At 35.9% G+C, this 23,945-nt stretch overlaps 1 protein-coding gene across 2 annotated transcripts in view; it reads right to left on the minus strand.

Annotated features, from left to right (window-relative positions):
• The window catches only part of LOC134225134 (semaphorin-5A), a 659,484-nt gene that overhangs the window by 605,271 nt on the left and 30,268 nt on the right, over positions 1-23,945 (minus strand). Inside the window, exon 2 of one of the 2 annotated variants that reach the window (XM_062704953.1) lies at positions 20,592-21,418. The exons of the other annotated variant lie outside the window; for it this stretch is intronic. Within the exon in view, the coding sequence (XP_062560937.1) occupies positions 20,592-20,611 (20 nt within the window). The 5' untranslated portion in view covers positions 20,612-21,418. The remainder of the gene's footprint in view (positions 1-20,591; positions 21,419-23,945) is intronic. 2 annotated transcript variants of the gene reach the window in all.

Consider the following 23,945-nt stretch of genomic DNA (forward strand, 5'->3'; position numbering starts at 1 on the left):
CATGTGGCCAAAAAAGGTGTTATGCCGAACAATGGTGAATGTGAAAAATGTGAAGTGATTAATGATAATCACTTCAAATTTCTCATTTCTCACAGTTAAAAGTGAGATGTGGGAAGTGAGCAGTGACAAATGAAAAGTGCGCAATGCGAAGTAAGACGCGATAAGTGAGACGTTTTACTTCTTACTTCACACTTCTCTTATCATACTTCTTACTTCTCGATTCTCATTTCTCATTTGGTACCTCTTTTAAAAAAGATCTCCACAATTCGATGTTTCATGCTCGATATCGACTCATGAAAGCAAACTGTGCCATATTGAAAAATATTTAATGATAATCATACCATCTACCTCTTCAAACAGAGCTGCATATGCCTCCGAGCATGTATCACTCACTCATGTATGCTGAGCCCCTTCAGTGGTACATGGGGACAACGTAAAATCTAGACCAACATTTGAAAAGGGCGTAACAGCCAAAATTTATTCTTTCTGATTCTTCGTCTACATATATAGCAATATATGTGGACAAAGAATCAGAAAGAATAAATTTTGGCTGTTACGCCCTTTTCAAATGTTGGTCTAGAAATATTTCCACCCTGGGCGGCTGATTTTTGTTTTGTTGAGGCGTTGCCACGAGCCCCTGCGTCTGCATCTAGAGCGATGTCCTGCCGGCCATACACGGTGTGATTTTTTTTTCTCGTCGAGAGACAGCGGAGGTAATTGATTACGGTTTGTAGGATCGTGTGTTAGTGTTGCGCGTCGTTTCTGTTTTTTCAAAAGGCGATCCTTCCCAGTATGCATATACTACCGGGCACTCATAGTATGGAGTGCGCGTTTGATCGTGTCCAGCTCGATGTACAGGTAGTTCATACGACTGATAGTGGTAGTTCATAGATCGTTAAAATCATTGTGTAAAAACTGGCACGGTCGCATCACTTATAAGAGTGAATCCAGATCCAACGATGCCAATCGACCAACTGAGAATACTTCCTGTATTTTTTTTGTGGAGGCGCAGAGGTAAACACGATCTTCAAATAGCAAAAAAAAACACCTACTGAGTCTCCAGTAGCCTTGCGAGCAAAGGCGTAGGATTGCCAATCCGGAGATGGCGAGTTCGATTCTCCGTCCGGTCTAGGATGTTTTCGGATTGGAAACTTTCACGACTCCCTGGACATAGTGTATCCATATTGTACTTGCCACACAAGATACATACTCATGCAATGGCGGCCAGAGAAAAGCTTTCAATTAATAACTGAGGAAATGCTAATAGAATACTAAGTTGAAAAGCAGGCCAAGTTCCAGCTGGAATGTAGAGCCATTGAAGAAGAAGAAGACCTACTAATATTCCTTCTCTCTTCCTGACTGACTACAAGGAACATTTGAGTCACAAAAACATGCACACTGAGAATGCTTGAACAATCCCAGTCACTGTTTCTGGTAATCCACGGAGTAGCAACCATAGATATGTGTCAGTCAGTCAAAGCTGAGCTTGGCTACTGTGATGATTCCTATAAACAGCTTCCCAAAGGTTTTCTACTCCTTATCTCTATATTTACATGAGTCGACGGCTCCTTCAATATCGACCCATGGAGGTTTGACTGTATCATTAATCATTTCGGTCAAATGACATTTTCGGTTAAAAGGCACTTTCGACCAAATGGTATATTGACTATTTCGACCAAATGACCTGTTCGACCAAACGGCAAATGACCTATTCAAACGACATTTTCAATTGCATGTTCATTTCGGCCAAAGGACATGGGTTACTGCGTTATAGTGCGTTCAGCCGTGTCAGGCGAAACAACTTTCGGCCAAACGTCCTTTCTCCATTTAAAAATTTGATTTCAACCAGAATTTTTTCAGAATTCAATGGAAAACCCTTCAGAGTTTCCTTGCAAAATTCTTCGGAAATTCTTTAGACTATCGTCAAGAAGTTGACCGTTATTCATTGTAATTTCTACAGCAAATTTTCCGAATGTGCACTAAAATTCATCAGACTTTCTATGAGAAATTCTTCCAAATTTTCATGGAAAATCACTCCGAATTTCAATTAAGGTGTTTTCGGAATTGTTTTGGATTTCAACGGAATTTCCACTGGAAGTCCTTAATTTTTACGGAAAGCACCTCAAAATTTGACGGAAAATTGTATGGAATTCTTGAGGAATTTACGAAAAATTCTCTGGAGTTTCAACGAGTAGTTGTGGAAATATTCATCGGGAATTCCTATGGAAATTCCATAGTTTCTTCGAAATGTCCATGGAACAGTCTACATCGAATTGTAGATTTTTTTAATCAACGTGGAAAATTATAGATTTGAATTCATGGCTGAGTTGAATCATCGTAGATTTTCTTTTGTTCTCCTTTGTTAAAAACTGTGAATAGACCTTTGTCGCAAAGAAGAATAAGTACTTCAGTATGTTCAGCGATTATTTTTTTGTCAATAAGTGAAATGAAGCGTTTTAGCATGAAAACTCAGGCGTGATGCATTCCTTCAAAATCGCAAACGAGTTCACTCGCGCGGGAGGGCTCGATGATTGAGATTTGTGAATGATTTTACTAACACTGCTTGTCTTTTCCCTTATACCATTTCTCAATTTTCACAGTGAGAAGGAGAAATGATAAATAACAAATGAGAAATGAAGTAAGAAGGGAGATTTCTCATTCTTGATTTCTAATCATTACTTCTTACATTTAGTAAGAATTTTTACATGAGAAATGAAAAAAAGTGGGAAATGTGAAGTGAGAGGTAAGAAATATAGAGCACGAAGTGAAAAGAAAGGAATTAGAAGTGAGAAGCGAAAAGTAAGAAATTAATAAGTGGGAAATGAGAAGTGATTAGGTAAAAAGAAAGATGTGACCATTTTTTTTTGTAATTTTTAGCACGCTAGCGCCAAGGGTATATGTATAATAAGATGGCTCAAAAAACACTTTTTCAAATTTTTTGATGGGTCGCTATCTTATTCGGTTCGATTTGATGCCCTGATGCTCTGGACAAAGTATTAGCCAAATCGGTTCAGCCAAACTCGTTGGAAGTTTATGTGGAAAAATGTATGCAGAAACATCGAAAAACAGTGATTTGCAGTTGGACGACACAATTTACAATTAAGAACTATAATACTCATTCAGTTCTTGTATAATTAAATACAGAATGTTATTCTGAAAACTACGAGAAGATTAGAGTTTATTACGCAAAGATATTAGCATTTTACTGGAGTGTTGTATGTGTGAGAAACGAAATTTGCTTAAACCCAGTTTCAGAGAAATGCAAATAACTTCACCGGACAAACATTAATCTTTTCGCGGTTTTCTGCATGAAATTCTGTATTAAATTTTTCAAGATCTGAATAAGTATTATAGTTCTTCATCATAAATTGTGCCGTCCAACTGCAAATCAATGTTTTTCGATGTTTCTGCATACATTTTTCCATATAAACTTCCAACAAGTTTACCACCGCCCAAACGTTGACCGATTTGGCTGAAATTTTATCCAGAGCATCAGGGCATTAAGAAGAACCGAATAAGAGGGCGGCCCATCAAATAAATTTGAATTTTTTCTTTTCCATACTAATTTAAGCCAGCCTCATTTATATTAACATATTTCTAAGTAACTAGTGCAAAGTACACAACATTTTGAACTAAGTAACTAAGTTTTTGCATCATTGGTTTCGTTTTTTTTATTTATTTGGTTTAGGTCTAAGTGTTTCACGAAACCGCCGATAAACGGAATGGTAAATTCTGCAGCTCTTTTACCGTACTACAAATTTTTATAAAACATTAATTAATCAATCAATTAATCAATTTCGAGCCGAACCAAAAGCATGTAACTGAGAATCAATATAATGACGAGAATCGAATCCATCCATACCACAGGCATGACCTTCACGTCCAGTATGAAGTAATTCCTAATCCATGTTGAAGTCATCAGCTCAATTAAACTCTGCTCTATCTCATCTGCCACATCTTCAAACTAAGGATCATGTTGTTTGCAAACGTTCTTCAAACAAGCACACGATGATGATGGCGCTGTCTTCAATGTAGACAAACAGGTGTAAGTACTTCCCAGCGTCCACTGGCTGGCTGGGGTACATGACGGATCAACTTCAAATCGATTATTTTTCATCACCGCCCCATCACATCATCGTCACCATCTAACTCTGCGCAATCATTCCGATACTTACCGGGGCAATTTACATCAAGCTCGGTTGTGCGGCTCGTCAACCTGTCGAATATGGTGGTAGTGTCTTCTTTGGAGCAACGTGACGAATATGCTGACTCATAAATGCCGTTAGAACGTTGTTTCTTTTTTTACGTTGCTAACTAATAAAGCGGCGAAACCAATCAATTGCCCCGAGTTGGAACGCAAATATTGAAGGATCTCGGAGATTTATTTCTCCATTCAACCTTTGCGTTTGACAATAATGGGATATATTTCTTCCAATCAGTCGTTAATGTGCGAGACGTGCAATTTGCACGTGAGCCCATTTCGATATGGTAGCGCGTGGAGCAGAAGCGCGAACAGAATCTACGAAAAATGCACAACAATGGGAGTTTTTAAGAAAGAAATTTTGATCAATCAAATGTTGACTTTGTAGCAAACAAATGACAATAGACAAGCGCCGACATATAGATGAAAAGTAAAACAGTTAATAAAACAGATATCGGGTTAGATTGTCCGATTGTTTGAGAAGGTAATAAAATAAACATCCATGGAATGAATTAAAATTCAAAATTATGGATCGAAGCACCTCGCTGATTAAATTATTCATTCGTAGGGCGCTTACCGATTCGGATAAAATTACTGCCCACAGGCAAAACTTCGCCTCAAATTTGAATTCCTATCGATTGTAACCTATAAGTTTTACGATCCTGCAGCAATTTCGGCGTGAGTTTCCTGAGGTTCAGATCGGTATCAGAATACATAATTGATTATGAGTATCATCAACAAGCTGAGGGTGCCCCGAATCTAGGCAGCGGCCGCTCGGTACTAGCGGAGTTGATAACAGCTTTCGAGGGGTTGTCAACTACGATGAGTTTAAATCATGCGGAACCAGGCCGAGCATACAGGCAGCCACATGTAACGAAATTCCGACCTGCGAACCATTTGAACAAACAAATGACCAGAGACGTCAGCTAGTGGCGGCTTTCTGTGTTTGTTTTACGACGATGTTACAAATGGAGTCGCAACGGGGGAGCTTGACGCCAAGTCGAATGTGTACAATTTCACTTTCCCTCTGATCGGATGTTGGTTAGGTGATATCTATCCTATCTACTGTTGGAAAGATATGCGAATGACAATATTGACTGAAACATCTGTTACTAGGGATGTATCGAATGGGTGACATATTCGTTATACGAACTATAGTCTTCTAATAGTTCATAAATTGAATAATTTCGTAATCATAATAGATTATCCAGAAGAAAAAATCACGAAATCGCTAAGATTTGTATAATTCAGTACTCAAATTCATGGCAACAGTGGAATAATATTAACAAAAAAAAACCCACACTCAGTATACCTAATCGAATAATCGGAACGAAAAAGCTAATGTCCAGTTCGTCGTAGAAATTAGTTTAAAATGCATAATTTCATCCAGCAGAACGAGCGTTCCCAAAATTATTAAATCATCTACCAATTTCCATTCAATGCCTAATATTGTGGTGGAACAGCAAGCAACCAGCTGCAAAATTATCGCTCAGCACCATCGTGCTTACTTCCAGGCGGAGTTTCACGTTGCTTAGCCACTCAAACGGAGCTAACAAAGCAGTCAGCGAGGTAGGATAGGCACCGTGAAGAACGGTTTTAGTCAAGAACGGTCATTCCGAAGAGGCAGTAGAAAGAATAAGCAAGATATCGCGGTTTGATATTCGGTTTTCCTTGATTCGTTCCTTTGTTTTGACTGAGGAGAGCTATAATAATCGCACACAGTGGCGTAGCCAGAAAATTGGTCTGGGGGGGGGTTTTCTGAACATTTTTTTTTTCGGAAAAAAAAATTTCTTCTAAAAATGTTGTCTCTGGGGGGGGTTTTATGCCCAAAACCACCCCCCTGGCTACGCCACTGATCGCACAACATCATATTAATTATCTTTTGATCATTTGATATTAGAAAAATGTTGACATCATTTGGTATATCATTCGTATTCAGATTGTTAATTCCCTAAATAATCGTATAAGTAGAGCCAAACCTTTCTCAAGTTGAATCGATTTGGTATTTTTTGGCTTCGCAAGCACTGAACAGAAACCTTTTGGTGTGGAAACGATGGCAAAAAATAGGTACATGCGAACCGGTACGATGCGATGGTAGGTTTAAATGGTTCAGACATTGCGAATCAGGCTTGCGAATTTCGGGAAGTTAATATGCTATACTCTCCGGGTAGTGAGCTCGAGAGCGCATACAACTGTTGTTTATGTGATGACGCCGGGAGCGCTTTATGCGGGTTTCCACCGGTCTAAATTATATAGATTTTGCGTGACAAGGTCGAGGCGGAGTTCAAGGCAACACGGAACTTGTTGGTACGAAACTGCGAACATGCGAACCGGAGATTTGTTGGCTGCTCGACGCGTGGACCATTGCATTGTCCGACAACGAGAGTCTGGTGTGGGGCTCCAATTTAATAAAGTGGTCGGATAATTAGAATATGGAATTATCTATTCAGTTGAAAGTTACGAAAAGTACGAAAGTTCAGTACAGTAATATCGCGCCACTTTGTGAACAAGGCTTGGAAAACTCATTTTAATAGTTCAGTAACTGAGCTTCAGCTGATTCTGTCCCATATAACAGCTTCATTGTGTCAATAGCAAATAGAGTCGTTACAAATATTTGTAAGTCTCCAATCTAGCTATTTTAACAAGATGTAATACAGATCTTTTGGGCTTCTTATACAGAATTCCAAGAAAATTTGGCACCCGCTGGTTAGGTGTTAAGGAAAAACATGCGAGGTTAGGAACCTGCATGCGAAACACAGGAACACGAACAAACAACGTACGAGGCCCACATGTGCTTTGGTGGTATTTTATCAGATACCACCAGATGTCGCTTCACAACTTGCATAAAACCATGATATTTTTAGTATGTATTTAGTATGTGGGGCCCTTCTTAGCCGTGCGGTAAGACGCGTCGCTACAAAGCAAGACCATGTTGAGGGTGGCTGGGTTCGATTCCCGGTGCCGGTCTAGGCAATTTTCGGATTGGAAATTCTCTCGACTTCCCTGGGCATAGAAGTATCATCGTGTTAGCCTCATGATATACGAATGCAAAAATGGTAACCTTGGGGTAAATTACTGTGGAAGTGCTTGATGAACACTAAGCTGCGAGGCGGCTCTGTCACAGTGTGGGGATGTAATGCCAATAAGAAGAAGAAGAAGATTTTTAGTAGGCGCCTCCAACATACCCTAGGCAGTGATATTCATAGGGTTCAGGTTCAGGTTTAACTCGCTAGCCGCTCTTAGCCCCAATGAACCCTAAAAAACCCTATGTTTCCTTCACTTTTTGAGCCGGCATCTACTCCTATCGTAAGACCCAACCCCTGGTATTAAGCTAACGTCGGACAGTAATCCGGTAAAAATGGTTCTCTACAGCGATCGGAACGGCACAAGAAGGCGAGGTGCGTAGCGAGCAAGGTGGATCGATCAGGTGGAAGACGATTTGCGGACTCTCCGTAGACTGCGTGATTGGCGAAGTGCAGCCATGGATCAAGCTGAATTTTATGTAGGGGAGCTAGTGGCGCTCTAGCCATTAAACGTATTTCGCAAAAAAATCCACAAGCAACTTGGCAGATAGTTTGCATCAACTATCGAAACAGAGGGAAAATTTTCCGAGATCTAGTAGTCTAAACATGAACAATAACGGAGAGCCACCAAAATATTAATCAAAGCAATCGTTGTACTTTGCCGTCAGTCAGAGGCATGTTTCCAACCACCACAGACTGGAGTGACTGTTGTCCAGTAGACTTCCGTTTGCCTAGCAAGTGCTAGCAGCATGAAAATCTTTACAAAAACAACACATAACTTTAATATAATCTTCTTCTTCTTGTTGGAATTACAAGCCCCATTGGGACATTGCCGCCTCGCAGCTTAGTGTTCATTTAGTACTTCCACAGTTATTTACTGCTAGGTTTCTAAGCCAAGGTACCATTTTTGAATTCGTATATCATGAGACTAACATGACGATACTTTTATGCTCGGGGAAGTCGAGACAATTTCCAATCCGAAAATTGCCTAGACCGGAATCGGGAATCGAACCCAGCCACCCTCGGCATGGTCTTGCTTTGTAGCCGCGCGTTTTACCGCTAGGCTAAGGAGGGCCCCCACTTTAAAGTGATGCCATGCCCCAATTATTTATGTCATGATATTTGATGTGTAGCTACCGCCATCGGGGATGACAATGGGTCTGAGGGGTGAGAATGGGTCATTGCTCTCACCGGCAGCCTGGAGGTCGGATAGCAAAATATTACAAAAAGGTCTCTTATATTTTAGTCTTCATGCCCTCAGATACATTCAATCCACTCTACAAGCATTCTAAGTACTTGAAACAGTGACCCATTCTCACCCCCATTTGACCCATTGTCACCCCCGACGACGGTACATGATTTTTTCAAACAGTGTAGAAGTGTGTGTCGCCACCGGCATTTTGCATGAGCAGGTTGCTTTTCAAATATCTTGACGCCGCTTATGTAGGTATAATTTTTTCGTCGATTCTTATTTTTAGAAGAATTATGCATCCGCCCTAATTTATATTTTATATCAGGGTGCGAGATTTGATTTCAAATCATGATTTTTTAACGGAGGCCAATTCGAATCAGTTCAAAAGCAAGACTAACGTTTCTAGCTGATGATGGATTTCCGTAGTTTCATGTCCGAAATAGCTGGAACTATTGTGAACCTAAGTCCTGGTAAAGGTTGTGATGGCTGGATGTTATCCTAAGATATCGCGTGATGCAAAAAATATATAAACTCCCATGACAAGGTGTTTTGCGACCTGTGTCGAGGGGGTTCTTAACCCTTTCAGGATGAAATTTTTTTTTCGGATGTCCTAGGTTGTCCAAACTGTTCTAGGGTTCATATCCTCGAAAGCATCAGAAAATATCTCTAGAAACAAAGTGTTGGACACTGAGAATATGTCCAAAATATCCATGTGATCATAAGGCATGAAATATTCGAGTTTTGAATTAAACCAACCTATTTCAGGGTCTCCAAAACGTCCTGAAGTTATTATATTTTTGAACCATTTTCACATACACCCTTTTGAAAGGTTGGTCGTGACTCAGTGTGAAGATTTGATATCGAAAAATGACGATTTGGATGAAGTTGAGAAACTGTGCAAAGTTTCAACTCAATAGAAAATCATGAATTAAAAATTTTCTTAAATTTTGATGCTGTTGCTTGGAATCGCTCTAGTCTAAGATATCGAACCGCACTTTTCTGAAATACCATTGTTGAGAAGTATGTATGTTAAAAAAATTTAAAAAATTAATTACTGTAGATCCGGTTGTTGTTGTACCGCGGATTGAATTCGGAGCTTCCACGGCAAGGTAGCCGCTCCATAATGTACCGTACAGTATTTTTCTACCCGATTATGGACGATACCAATATGATGAAAACATACACAGGAAACTTGGTGACAATTTAACATTTACATTCGAATCTATTCTTGCAATATCCTCTATCTGTTATCTGTTCGTGGTTTGTTTGTATATAATATTCAATGTAGGTAGGTTTATATTCTTTTCTACTAGCTACTTCTCAAGAGCAAGATCAATTGTGATTATAAATTGGTTTATGTCTGTGGCCCGGATCGGATAGAGATACACACAATAGTTACACAATTTCCAAATAATTCTAATCTATCTAGGAAATTAAAATTAAAAAAAGGATTCAGAGATGATGCCAACTAGCTTTCAGAATCCATTACTTCTATAAATTTCATTCAAATTTGTTCTATTCGGAATCTTGCCATGTTAAATTACGATCTATTAATGACAAATATTCAAACTTTACCAATATTGACAAAAAATAAATCCTATAGCCTTTACGTATACTTAGAATACGCGAAAGGCAGAAAGCTACAGGTGTATTCAGAAATAAATCATTGCTCTCTGTTAAAATGTAGGATTCTTTTTGAGCTGTAATGAGGAATCAAGATATATTCAGGTTTTTCACCAATCTCTTCTAATTTTTGGACATTACAAGAAAAAATAAGGTTACATATTCATTTTAATCGAAACACTCATGTTATTATGTATGATACTGCCATCCGTCTTTTTGTTTCATCTTTTCAGAAATCAAGAAGTCTATTTTTCAATCTGTGAACCAAAAGGATGAATATTCCCTGATTTAAACCAGGACATTTTATGACGAACTATTGGTATCTCTGAAGACAGCATTAATCAAAAACTAGCTGGTGTTGAAGAAAGGTTCTCCCTCACCCAGGACATGCAATTGAAACTTGGTGAGAGAATTCCATTATGTACATATTCTATGGAATATTATTTATATTACAAATTATATTGAAACTATATGATCATATAACAAAAAAAAAACATCAGGGCACCCGATTGAAGCGATTTGGATAGGAAGAGTGGAATCGCCAACTTCCTGTTGTTAACACCTCGTGGATAAAGAGCGGACTCTTCTCCCCATCTATTGGATCAATCTGGGAAACGAGGGCTCGATAATATTATTGTATGTACGAATTTTCTTCTGGAAGGAGATTCTCTATTCATCCCGTGGATTCGCATAAGTATTTTTGCTTATGGAACCACTCCACCCATTTTTGGCCCTTCATACAGGATTTTGATAAAATACAAACAATAATATAATCATGATCAAATCGTTTGTCAGATATGGCCAGTGCTATCGGCAGGTGCCTTGCTACAATAGATGGTAGTATCATCATCATCATCATCATCCAAAACGTCCTGGAGTTTAAAAGATGCGATCTACTCGATCAACCAAGCCCTAAACGATGTTTCCGTGCAATGTTAAACGTCCCGGCAGGGCTACTACAGTCTTTTTAGGTTCTCCAAAACCCCCGGGAGTTCAAAATATGCGATCTACCCGATCAACTAAGTCCTGAACGATGTACCAGTGAATTGCAAAACATCCCAGCAGGTCCATTGGGCTGATAATATTTCACTCAATACTTTTACAAGCTGCAAAAGGCCTTTATGGTTCTTCATACCAGCCTGGGGTCAGAAAGTGCGATCTACTCGATCAAACAAGTCCTGAAAGATGTATCCGTTTAGCGCTAATCATTACAGTAGGTTCATTGAGCCAATATGATTTCATTCATTATTTTCACAACATGGCCTCCATGATTCGATGTTCTACGACTCGTTATCGACTCGTGGAAGCAAATGATGCCATACTAAAAATATTTTCTCGGTTACTCTGATGGTTCTATCGAACAATTTTCCAAAGATCTTCTATTACACATCTCGATGTATGCTTGAGTCAATGGTCTTTTCATTAGCGATTCATAGAGGATCGACTGTATATACCCTTTTTGTAGTTCGGGTCATGTGATGAATGGTGTATGATATGATATCCCAGTAGGTCCATTGAGTTGTTATGACTTCAAACATTATTCATACTTTTAGGTTCACCAAAACGTCCTGGAAACCGGAACGATTGAACGATTTGGTCATTCAAGTCCGTGAATGTAGAACAAAACGCAGGTTAACCTCATTTTCATTGTGCACCTTGACTCAAGATCATTTTGGAACACCTGGACATTGGATCCCATGTTCATGGAAATCAGGATCATATGCTTATTACACCGGAATGGGTAAATACCAATGATGAGGATATTGTGAAAGTCTCGATTGATCTGGTAGATACTATAAACTAAACTCAAGAATATTTTGGAGTACCTTGAAGATCCCGTACTCACAAAAATTGGGTTTGCATGATGCGCATATGCTTATTGAACTGGATTGGGAGTATACCGACGATGCGGACACTACTGAAGCCTTGATTGATCCGGTAGATACCGTGGGCTGAACTCGACGTTTTGGAGTACCATGAGCATCTCGTATTCAAGAAAGTAGGGTTAGCATGACGCGTATATGCCAATTTAACTAGAAATGGTGTATACCGGCGATAAGGACGTTGCAAAAACCTTGGTTGATCCGGTAGATACCGTGGGCTGAACTCAGAACGTTTTGGAGTACCTTGAGCATCTCGTATTTAAAAAAAAAATGGATTTGCATGATGCGTATATGCTTATTGAACCGTGAGTTCAACTCCAGAACGTTTTGGAGTACCTTGAGCATCCCGTATTCCAGAAAATTGGATTTGTATTATGCGTATGTGCTTAATGAACAAAGTTGGGTGTATTCCGACGATTAGGACATTGCCAAAGCCTCGATTGATGTGGTAGGTACCTTGGGCTGAGCTCCAGAACATTTTGGAGTACATTAAGCATCTCGAAAAACGTTTTGGAGTACCTTGAGCATCTTGTATTCCAGAAAATTAATCACAGGCATAGTTCAGAATGGTTTACCTTTGTATTAGTGATTGTGATTTGGGATTCAAACATGTCAGATTCATTTGCATGCTCTCAGAAGTGAAATCTTCCCAAGGTTCCGGATATCTGAGTCTTCAGGGTATAGTCAAACTTGACCCACGATATTTTTCCTGCAAAGGCAACATCCTGGTGAACGGTTTTGCTGAAGAAAGTGGGGACCTATCTCTCTTCTGTGATTTTACGCAGCCAATCTTAAACGCTGGACATATATGACCTATCCGTCCTGAAAGGATTAAGATACTTAACAGCGAACGGAGCCTGGGGTTGTGGGGTTTGAGTAAAATGCCTTCAGCGTGTGTTAAAAGATTCACACATCAGCGTGTCAATCGGCGAGCAGCAAGCCATGACTTTGCCTCATCTAGTCAAACCTCCGCGGCGTGCAAACGCATCCACGCCACGGAGAGTCACTGTCATAACTTTCATTCCGGCCATTTAGGGTCACACATTTTGGCGATCCTGTCAGTCTATTTTTTGGATCCTGTCGCTGATAGGGACGAGTGATATATTTCAGTTTGCAAAATCACAAGACGCGTCTCGAAGACCGTCGGAAAATGGTTTGTGGTGGCGCATCTGAAAGACCGCTGGAAAAATGGTTTGTGGTTTGAAGAACATCAAAGCCTCGCCTGGAAGACCGTAAGAAATTGGTTTGTGGTTTGAAAAATTACAATGCGCGTCTGGAAGATCGGTGGAAATGGTTTGTGGTTTAGAAAACTATAAGGCGTGTCTGAAAGGTGGCCGAAAAAAATGTACTGTAGTTTGTGAAACTACAAGCTGCGTATGGGAAACCATCGGAAAATGGTTTACAACCCAGTCCTGCGAGCATTGATTTTGAATAAAACAAATTTAGATTTCATGAAGCCACTTGGCGACGTACATGAGACTACCAGTGTGAGCAATGGTATAACGGAATCTAAAAGAAATGGAGAACTATTCAATGCCGTACTGTTCGGAAAACCAAATATATTATCTAGAAATTTATTTTGGAATGTACTGACTTAGTAGCCACAGCGGGATTACCTGTAGGAGCAGATATCTTGGAAGATAAGTTCGAATTTATTGTCCGTAAGATTAGTTAAGAATTATTGGCTAGCAGTATTAGTTGATGGCAAATGGTTGATGGTGTACTTGATTGGATGAATTGGATTTGGATTGAATTTGGATTGGATTTGGATTGGATTTGGATTGGATTTGGATTGGATTTGGATTGGATTTGGATTGGATTTGGATTGGATTTGGATTGGATTTGGATTGGATTTGGATTTGGATTGGATTTGGATTTGGATTGGATTTGGATTGGATTTGGATTGGTTGGATTGGATTGGTTTGGATTGGTTTGGATTGGTTGGTTGGTTGGATTGGTTGGATTGGTTTGGATTGGTTTGGATTGGTTTGGATTGGTTTGGATTGGTTTGGATTGGTTTGGATTGGTTTGGATTGGTTTGGATTGGTTTGGTTGGTTTGGTTGGTTTGGATTGGTTTGGATTGGTTTGGATTGGTTTGGATTGGTTTGGTTGGTTTGGATTGGTTTGGATTGGTTTGGTTGGTTTGGATTGGTTTGGATTGGTTTGGATTGGTTTGGATTGGTTTGGTTGGTTTGGATTGGTTTGGATTGGTTTGGATTGGTTTGGTTGGTTTGGATTGGTTTGGTTTGGATTGGTTTGGTTGGTTTGGTTTGGTTTGGATTGGTTTGGATTGGTTTGGTTGGTTTGGATTGGTTTGGATTGGTTTGGATTGGTTTGGATTGGTTTGGATTGGTTTGGATTGGTTTGGATTGGTTTGGATTGGATTGGATTGGTTGGATTGGTTTGGATTGGTTTGGATTGGTTTGGATTGGTTGGATTGGTTTGGATTGGTTTGGATTGGTTTGGATTGGTTTGGATTGGTTTGGATTGGTTGGATTGGTTTGGATTGGTTTGGTTGGTTTGGATTGGTTTGGATTGGTTTGGATTGGTTTGGTTGGTTTGGATTGGTTTGGATTGGTTTGGATTGGTTTGGATTGGTTTGGTTGGTTTGGATTGGTTTGGATTGGTTTGGATTGGTTTGGATTGGTTTGGTTGGTTTGGATTGGTTTGGATTGGTTTGGTTGGTTTGGATTGGTTTGGATTGGTTTGGATTGGTTTGGTTGGTTTGGTTGGTTTGGATTGGTTTGGATTGGTTTGGATTGGTTTGGATTGGTTTGGATTGGTTTGGATTGGTTTGGATTGGTTTGGATTGGTTTGGATTGGTTTGGATTGGATTGGTTTGGTTGGTTTGGATTGGTTTGGATTGGTTTGGATTGGTTTGGATTCGATTTGGATTGGTTTGGATTGGTTGGATTGGTTTGGATTGGTTTGGATTGGTTTGGATTGGTTGGTTTGGATTGGTTTGGATTGGTTTGGTTGGATTCTGATTGGTTCTGATTGGTTTGGATTGGTTTGGATTGGTTTGGATTGGTTTGGATTGGTTTGGATTGGTTTGGATTGGTTTGGATTGGTTTGGATTGGTTTGGATTGGTTTGGATTGGTTTGGATTGGTTTGGATTGGTTTGGAATGGGTTTGGATTGGGTTTGGATTGGTTTGGATTGGTTTGGATTGGTTTGGATTGGTTTGGGTTGGTTTGGATTGGTTTGGATTGGTTTGGATTGGTTTGGATTGGATTGGAATGGGTTTGGATTGGTTTGGATTGGTTTGGATTGGTTTGGATTGGTTTGGATTGGTTTGGTTGGTTTGGATTGGTTTGGATTGGTTTGGATTGGTTTGGATTGGTTTGGATTGGTTTGGATTGGTTTGGATTGGTTTGGATTGGTTTGGATTGGTTTGGATTGGTTTGGTTGGTTTGGATTGGTTTGGTTGGTTTGGTTGGTTTGGATTGGTTTGGATTGGTTTGGATTGGTTTGGTTGGTTTGGATTGGTTGGATTGGTTTGGATTGGTTTGGATTGGTTGGTTGGTTTGGATTGGTTTGGATTGGTTTGGATTGGTTTGGATTGGTTTGGTTGGTTTGGATTGGTTTGGTTGGTTTGGATTGGTTTGGTTGGTTTGGATTGGTTTGGATTGGTTTGGTTGGTTTGGTTGGTTTGGATTGGTTTGGATTGGTTTGGATTGGTTTGGTTGGTTTGGATTGGTTTGGATTGGTTTGGATTGGTTTGGATTGGTTTGGATTGGTTTGGATTGGTTTGGATTGGTTTGGATTGGTTTGGATTGGTTTGGATTGGTTTGGATTGGTTTGGATTGGTTTGGATTGGTTTGGATTGGTTTGGATTGGTTTGGATTGGTTTGGATTGGTTTGGATTGGTTTGGATTGGTTTGGATTGGTTTGGTTGGTTTGGATTGGTTTGGATTGGTTTGGATTGGTTTGGATTGGTTTGGATTGGTTTGGATTGGTTTGGTTGGTTTGGATTGGTTTGGATTGGTTTGGATTGGTTTGGTTGGTTTGGATTGGTTTGGATTGGTTTGGATTGGTTTGGATTGGTTTGGATTGGTTTGGATTGGTTTGGATTGGTTTGGATTGGTTTGGATTGGTTTGGATTGGTTTGGATTGGATTGGTTTGGATTGGTTTGGATTGGTTTGGTTGGTTTGGATTGGTTTGGATTGGTTTGGTTGGTTTGGATTGGTTGGATTGGTTTGGATTGGTTTGGATTGGATTGGTTTGGTTTGGTTGGTTTGGTTTGGATTGGTTTGGATTGGTTTGGTTTGGGTTGGTTTGGTTTGGTTTGGATTGGTTTGGATTATGTTTGTATTAGATTTGTATTAGATTTGGATTGGTTTGGATTAGATTTGGATTGGTTTGGATTGGTTTGGATTGGTTTGGATTGGTTTAGATTGGTTTGGATTGGTTTGGATTGGTTGGATTGGTTTGGATTGGTTTGGATTGGTTTGGATTGGTTTGGATTTGGATTGGATTTGGATTGTTTTTGATTTGGTTTTGGTTTGGTTGGGGTTTGGTTTGGATTGGATTTGGATTGGATTTGGATTGGATTTGGATTGGATTTGGATTGGATTTGGATTGGATTTGGATTGGATTTGGATTGGATTTGGATTGGATTTGGATTGGATTTGGATTGGATTTTGATTTGGATTGGATTGGATTGGCTTTGCATTGGATTTAGATAGAATTTAGATAGGATTTGGATTGTGTTTGGATTGGATTTGGATTGGATTGGACTGGATTAAATTTAGATTGGATTTGAATTAGATTTGGATGGAATTTGCATTGGATTTGGATTGAATTTGGATTAGCGTGGATTTTCTTATCTTTATTAGGTTGTTCTTGAATCTTATTAGTAATGAAGTTCAACACCGCTTAGTTTTGGATTGCATTTGGGTAAGATTTGAAATGTGTTTTGGAAGAAATTGTCATTGTATTTGACAAACAAAAGAAGGCCATATGCTTCGTAAATGTGTTGTTCTCTTATCATCCAACGAAAGTATGAATCACATTTTATCCCATTTTACCCATAGTTTTGGAAACCACACTCTGAATCATTATTCTGGTATTAAAACCATGATGTTGAATCAAGTTTATTTTGGTGTGCAGTGTTCATTGGAGTTAACCGGTTGCTCAATTGCAACCGATATTCACCTTCGTCTCATTTTAATAACCCAGGAGAAAAATAAGCATTTAATCCTATACTAGAAGATTTTTTTTTTGCGCTTTTAATGAGAGAAGAAGGTAAATCAGTGATGAATATCTCTAGCTAACATTACATCCCGTGACCCTAATTGTATTCCAAACCGCATACCACCTGGCCATGTTCCTAATTTGGCCACTTTCTTGCATAACTCCAAAAGTAAAACAATTTTTGAGGGTTTTATTAGCTCTAATACGAGATATATCCCTTATCATTCTTCACTGTTGAAATTGATTGACATTTTTGGAAAATACCCATTTTTCAGGGTTGGACAAATTAGGCACTAATGTGACCAAACCCGGTACACTTCTCCTAATCAGTTTTAATAATTCTCGAAATCTAAGAAGTTCTACTGAAAGCTTTTCTCAATTTTTCTTTGTTTCACGGGACTTGAAGGGTCATTTTTAAAATATTAGCTGACGTGTATAAAAACGAAAAACGTTATGTCATTTCTCGCGTCATGTTTTATAAGTGTCGTCAAACACTATTTGGAAATAAGTGAAATGAGGGACGATTCGCGCGATATTTTTCAGTACGGGGCAAATGATGAAAATAAGAGATCGCCCTCTTTATCAGAAGTTATTATGCTTATGTCCAGTGTCCAACAGTGAGCAGCAGATCGTGTCATTAGTTTTTTAGATTATTAATAAACCTAGTGGCTAAGCCCCTTTTCTACAGGCACTGAATCTAGTAGGGGAAGAGGCCCCAAAACGCCTTCTGGGTATTCCCTTATATTTACCGTCTTTGCAATAGCCGTAACAAAACTAGACCTAAAATTATGTAGGTTAGGCGAAAAAGTGTCAAAATATTAGATAAGAAGGCATGAAAAACCAAAATTTTCCACATTTTGATGAAACATTTAACATTTCGGCGAGGCAAAACGCCCTAGTGGGACTAACCTACAATGTACTACGCGTCTCAATGCACTGTTTATACTAGAATGGTGCATTGTTCCCTAAGAGCAGGCAGCTAAAAGGCGGTTTGCCTCATGAGTCACCACTTTTTTAAAATATGAATATTATCGATATGATACAATTTTAAGATGGCATCAGCTAACTATATTGTTTAACTCTTGCATGAGGAAAAATGGCCACGAAAATTGCTACAGCTAAGACATTGAAGCAGTATTTGCTTAGCTAGGGCCCCCTTCCCCTACTCATTGTGGTCCTTGAGCTGATCTTCAATTAACGAGAACGCCTGAGAAATGCTCATCATTCACTCTTATCACCGACCGGTCGAAGTTTGCCAATGTATCAAAATGCCAGACTGTTTTGGGTTCAACCTTCGCGCTTGCTTTGCTTGATCGCTTCTATGATGGCTTAAAGAATTTCATTGTTCCACAAATTGTTGATCTGTGCGGGCACCGAAAGTTCGTTCTGTGCGATTGTGCCTTGGCGGAACGAGATGAAAGCGCACAATTCCGAGGAGAAAGAAAGCAAAACAAACAACTCTGTTGGATGGGCGGGAGGCCACACACATGCAGTACGTAGAATTCCTTGAAGCTTTGGTCGTCGTCGTCACTTTTACGTTCCGTCGCGTCTTCCTTTCCAGCCAGACTGTGTTGTTGTTGTACCTTCATACGTCGAGTAACTGGAGGGTGAAACGTGCCCCACTTGACATATTTACATTTTGCCTGTTTAAGTAGGATCGCGGTAATCATCGTCGTCGGACAAAGTGCTTACATCGAACGTCAGTCATTGAGTTCCGTTCGTAAATCATCTGTCTGAGCGATTGCAACGAAAGCACTATTGGTGGGGCTTCTCTTTTGTGAGGCTTTTTGTTTTTTCTACTGGGGAGGTTCCAAGGGTCTCTTGCCACCTTTTATGAAATTATGGTGTGCTGCTGATGTCTTGTTCTGGTTGGAAGGGAACAGTCTACGGCGCAGTATCGATTACCTTCCACCAAAAGTGGCAATTGTTGATTTAACGGTTCACCAGAACTTGAGGCGGAATCGATTTCATTTTGCTTTGCTTGGAATGGAAGCACATAAATGCGATGTTTCATCGTAAGTGAAATAACTTATAATTTCATCTTCAACTGCGGGAGGTTAAAGACCGCCTTTCTAGACTTTGCTGCTCTGGATGAAACCAATTCAGATCGTTTTCAGTAGTACCTTTAACTTTCAAACCACATATAACAAAACCCGTTCCCTGATATTATCACTTCCTTTAGCGCTTTTTCGTCAGAATAAAAATTTTCGCTCAATCATCATCATCATCATCATCATCAGAACCAACGAAAAACCTTCCACCTCACGCAACAGAGACTAACTGGAGTCTCTAATAATTTGTGAAGAGAAAAAAATCCTCACACAACGGCAGCAACCGCAACTTGGAACTTCCTCTCAAACGAACAAAACACCATACACAAACATGATGGGCCGCACTCAGTCCCAGTGCCTCTGCTTTTTTGCGTCTGATTCTGACATCGGGGTGTGAAAACAATCACTTCGGAACAAAAACCTAAACAGTGAGCGCGTCCGAATCAAAGCCAAAAAACCACTGCACATTTTTCTCTTTTCGCATTAAATTATTTGTTTGACAGAGGAGTTCATACAGAGTGGACACCCGCCGTTCAAATCACATACTTGCCACGAGGACCTCAATTGGGGTGACTGAATTCTCGATTCGGTGACCGCTAAAAAAACTTAAAACTGTGAAGGAATCAAATTTTAATTGACTATGACGGGTCAGGTTTTTGTGGTGTCCCGTTAAAGTGGATGGAGTGCAATCATCACAGGCTGTGGATTGAAATATTTGCATCAAACATTAGGAAGGTTCCATGCAGTGCAGAATAAAAAGAAACAGCTTCCTACTTACGCTTCCCTAACGAGCAGCTCACGACTGAAGATTCTGTCAATTTCAATCAATCAGTAGAATATTTTGCGATATCATTCTTGGTTTAAAACGTCTTTATTACTTTGAGAATTTTTCATATTTTCTCTGTGTCTTGTGTCCTTTCTCGTGGTGGAAATGCAAAATATTGTTTCAATGAAATTCAAAAGAATTTAGCGTGGAACTTCATGAAAATGTCCCGCAAAAATGCAAGCGAAATTCTAAAGAACAATACAATTGTGATTACAGTCGACTCTCCACATCTCGATGTTCTATATCTCGATGATGGTTTTCTCGGTCCATTCAATCCACATACATTTTTACCTTCTACATCTCGATAATTTCCCTATATCTACATCGAGGTGTTCTGGCGGTCATATTCCGTTTAGGATTTACTCTTAGATTTATTCAAACTTCTAGGCTACCAGACCATCTTTGGGTAATAACAAACACATCAAAAACAAGAAATGACATTTGGTTTGTTGTCGTCGTTGCTTCTACAAGTGCCCATTTACATACTTCTTCCATTCTTCGATCTCTCCCTATTTCGATGATCCCTTCAATATCGAGATGTGCAGAGGCGACTATATTATCCGATTAATTTATAAAAAGTAAAAACTGACTCACCTTGTTGTGAAAATCCGCATAGTGTCGTAAAGAAAGCTTCCAACTTATATTCTGAAATGGTACCACGCCGACTAGCGAATCATGTTCTGGTTCTCGAATAACGAACAATGGAATACCAACTAAACACAAATTCTGCTGACCAATGGGTTCAACTAAATGCCTGATTCATGCACTCGGTCGTTGCAGCTCTTCGTCCATGCCGTCGATTGGTTTCAGAATAATTCTACACTCGTTCACCCGATTCTTCGCACCATAAACTCTATGATTGCTTTATTACACCTCAATTTATTTATTATTGATAATTTGCAACCATAACTCACACGACTAATTCAGTACTCTCCGCACTCTCAATAGGTTCACCTATTCTAGGCAAAGCACAATTCTTCACCCGCAAAAACTGCACCGTTACATTTATCACATTAACTTTTTCCCTCCGTTTAGCCACAGATCTACCGGGTTGGATCACGATTTTCCGACCCCGGTGGTTCTCGATTCGTTTACTCTTCGATTGGTCCCACTCGGTCACTTTATATGACTGCACGCTTGTGAGCGGCCGCTCGGTCAAACGGCGATGATTTAATAATAATTAGTTTTATGGAATCTTATTACTTCACTTTTCATCGGCTCGAGCATTACTTTTCCCAGTGCTGGCGCTGGCTGCCGGCTGTATGAAGTGGGAACGGGTCGGTAATGTGAGAACTTTTTACGCTTTGGATCATTCCGTTGAACTGAATTGAAAGTTGATTTCGAGGGAGCGTATTATAAGTCTTTGTGACTGCAGCTGTTTTTTTGTGTTTGCAATCGTGCAGATTGCAGGGCGATGATTTCTGCAATGAATGATAAAGAGGCAATACTGAGTAATGCTAGTAATCAAATAAGTTAAGTATGATGTCATATGGATAAAACAAAGTCAACTATGAGTCAAATATTTAAGCATTTAAAATGTAGTGCATAAGTAAACATTCTTAGATAAGAGAGACACGCAAAACAAATTTATATTATCATTTTAAAATTCGAAAAATAAAAAATTTAAAAATTAAAAAAATTAAAAAAAATAAAAATTTAAAATTTTATAAATTTAAAAATTTGATTTAAAATTTTTAAACCGAAAATTTTCAAGTATTTAAAAATTTTTAAATTTAAAAATTTAAAAATTTAAAAATTTAAAGATTAGAAAATTTAAAAATTTGAAAATTTAAAAATTTAAAAAATTGAAAATTTAAAAATTTAAAAATTTAAAAATTTAAAAAATTTAAAAAATTATAGAATTTAAAAATTTGAATATTTGAAAATTTAAATTATAAATTTTGAAATTTAAAAATTTAAAAATTTAAAAATTTAATAATTTAAAAATTTAAAAATTTAAAAATTTAAAAATTTAAAAATTTAAAAATTTAAAAATTTAAAAATTTAAAAATTTAAAAATTTAAATGTTTAATAATTCAAAAAGTTAAAAATATAAAAATTTAAAAATTTAAAAATTTAATAATTCAAAAATTTAATAATTCAAAAATTTAAAAATTTGAAAATTTAAAAATTTAAAAATTTAAAAATTTAAAAATTTAAATATTTAAAAATTTAAAAATTTAAATATTTAAAAATTTAAAAATTTAAAAATTTAAAAATTTAAAAATTTAAAAAATTAGAAATTTAAAATTTAATAATTTAAAAATTTAAAATTTAAAATTTAAAAATTTGAAAATTTAAAATTTAAAATTTAAAAATTTAAAGATTTAAAATTTAAAAATTTAAAATTTAAAATTTAAAAATTTAAAATTTAAAATTTAAAATTTAAAAATTTAAAATTAAAAATTTTAAAAATTTAAAATTTAAAAATTTAAAAATTTAAAAATTTAAACATTTAAAAATTTAAAATTTAAAAATTTAAAATTTGAAAATTTAAAATTTAAAAATTTAAAATTTAAAATTTAAAAATTTAAAAATTTAAAATTTAAAAATTTAAAAATTTAAAATTTAAAATTTAAAATTTAAAATTTAAAATTTAAAATTTAAAATTTAAAATTTAAATATTTAAAATTTAAAAATTTAAAACTTTAAAATTTAAAAATTTAAAAATTTAAAATTTCATTTAAAATTTAATAATTTAAACTTCAAACTTTAAAAATTTAAAAAAAATTAAATTAAAAAAATTAAAAATAATTAAAAAATTAAAAATTAAAAAAATTTAAATTTATAAATTTAAAAATTTTAAAAAATTTAAATTTAAAAATTTTAAAATTTAAAATTTAATTTAAAATTTAAAAATTTAAAATTTAAAAATTTAAAATTTAAAATTTAAAATTTAAAAATTTAAAAATTTAAAAATTTAAAAATTTAAAAATTTAAAATTTAATAATTTAAAAATTTAAAATTTAAAATTTAAAAAATTGAAAATTGAAAATTGAAAATTTTGAAAAATTAAAATTTAAAATTTAAAATTTTAAAAATTTTAAAATTTGAAAATTTAAAAATTTAAAATTTAAAATTTAAAAATTTAAAATTTAAAATTTAAAATTTAAAAATTTAAAATTTAAAATTTAAAAATTTAAAATTTAAAATTTAAAATTTAAAAATTTAAAATTTAAAAATTTAAAATTTAAAATTTAAAAATTTAAAATTTAAAAATTTAAAATTTAAAATTTAAAATTTAAAATTTAAAATTTAAAATTTAAAATTTAAAATTTAAAAATTTGAAAATTAAAGAATTTGAAAATTTAATAATTTAAAAATTTAAAATTTAAAATTTAAAAATTTAAAAATTTAAAATTTAAAATTTAAAATTTAAAATTTAAAATTTAAAATTTAAAATTTAAAATTTAAAAATTTAAAATTTAAAATTTAAAATTTAAAATTTAAAAATTTAAAATTTAAAATTTAAAAATTTAAAATTTAAAAATTTAAAATTTAAAATTTAAAAATTTAAAATTTAAAAATTTAAAAATTTAAAATTTAAAATTTAAAATTTAAAATTTAAAATTTAAAAATTCAAAAACTTAAATTTTAAAAATTACAAAATTACAAAATTTAAAAATTTAAAAATTTAAAAATTTAAAAATTTAAAAATTTAAAAATTTAAAAATTCAAAAATTTAAAAATTTAAAAATTTAAAAATTTAAAAATTTTATTTGAAAATTTAATAATTTAAAAATTTAAAAATTTAAAAGTTTAATAATTCAAAAATTTAAAAATTTAAAAATTTAAAAATTTGAAAATTTAATAATTCAAAAATTTAAAAATTTGAAAATTTAAAAATTTAAAAATTTAAATATTTAAAAATTTAAAAGTTTAATAATTCAAAAATTTAAAAATTTAAAAATTTAAAGATTTAAAAATTTAAAAATATGAAAATTTAAT

The sequence above is a fragment of the Armigeres subalbatus genome, chromosome 3 (genome assembly GCF_024139115.2).
Source record: "Armigeres subalbatus isolate Guangzhou_Male chromosome 3, GZ_Asu_2, whole genome shotgun sequence".
Taxonomy (NCBI): domain Eukaryota; kingdom Metazoa; phylum Arthropoda; class Insecta; order Diptera; family Culicidae; genus Armigeres; species Armigeres subalbatus.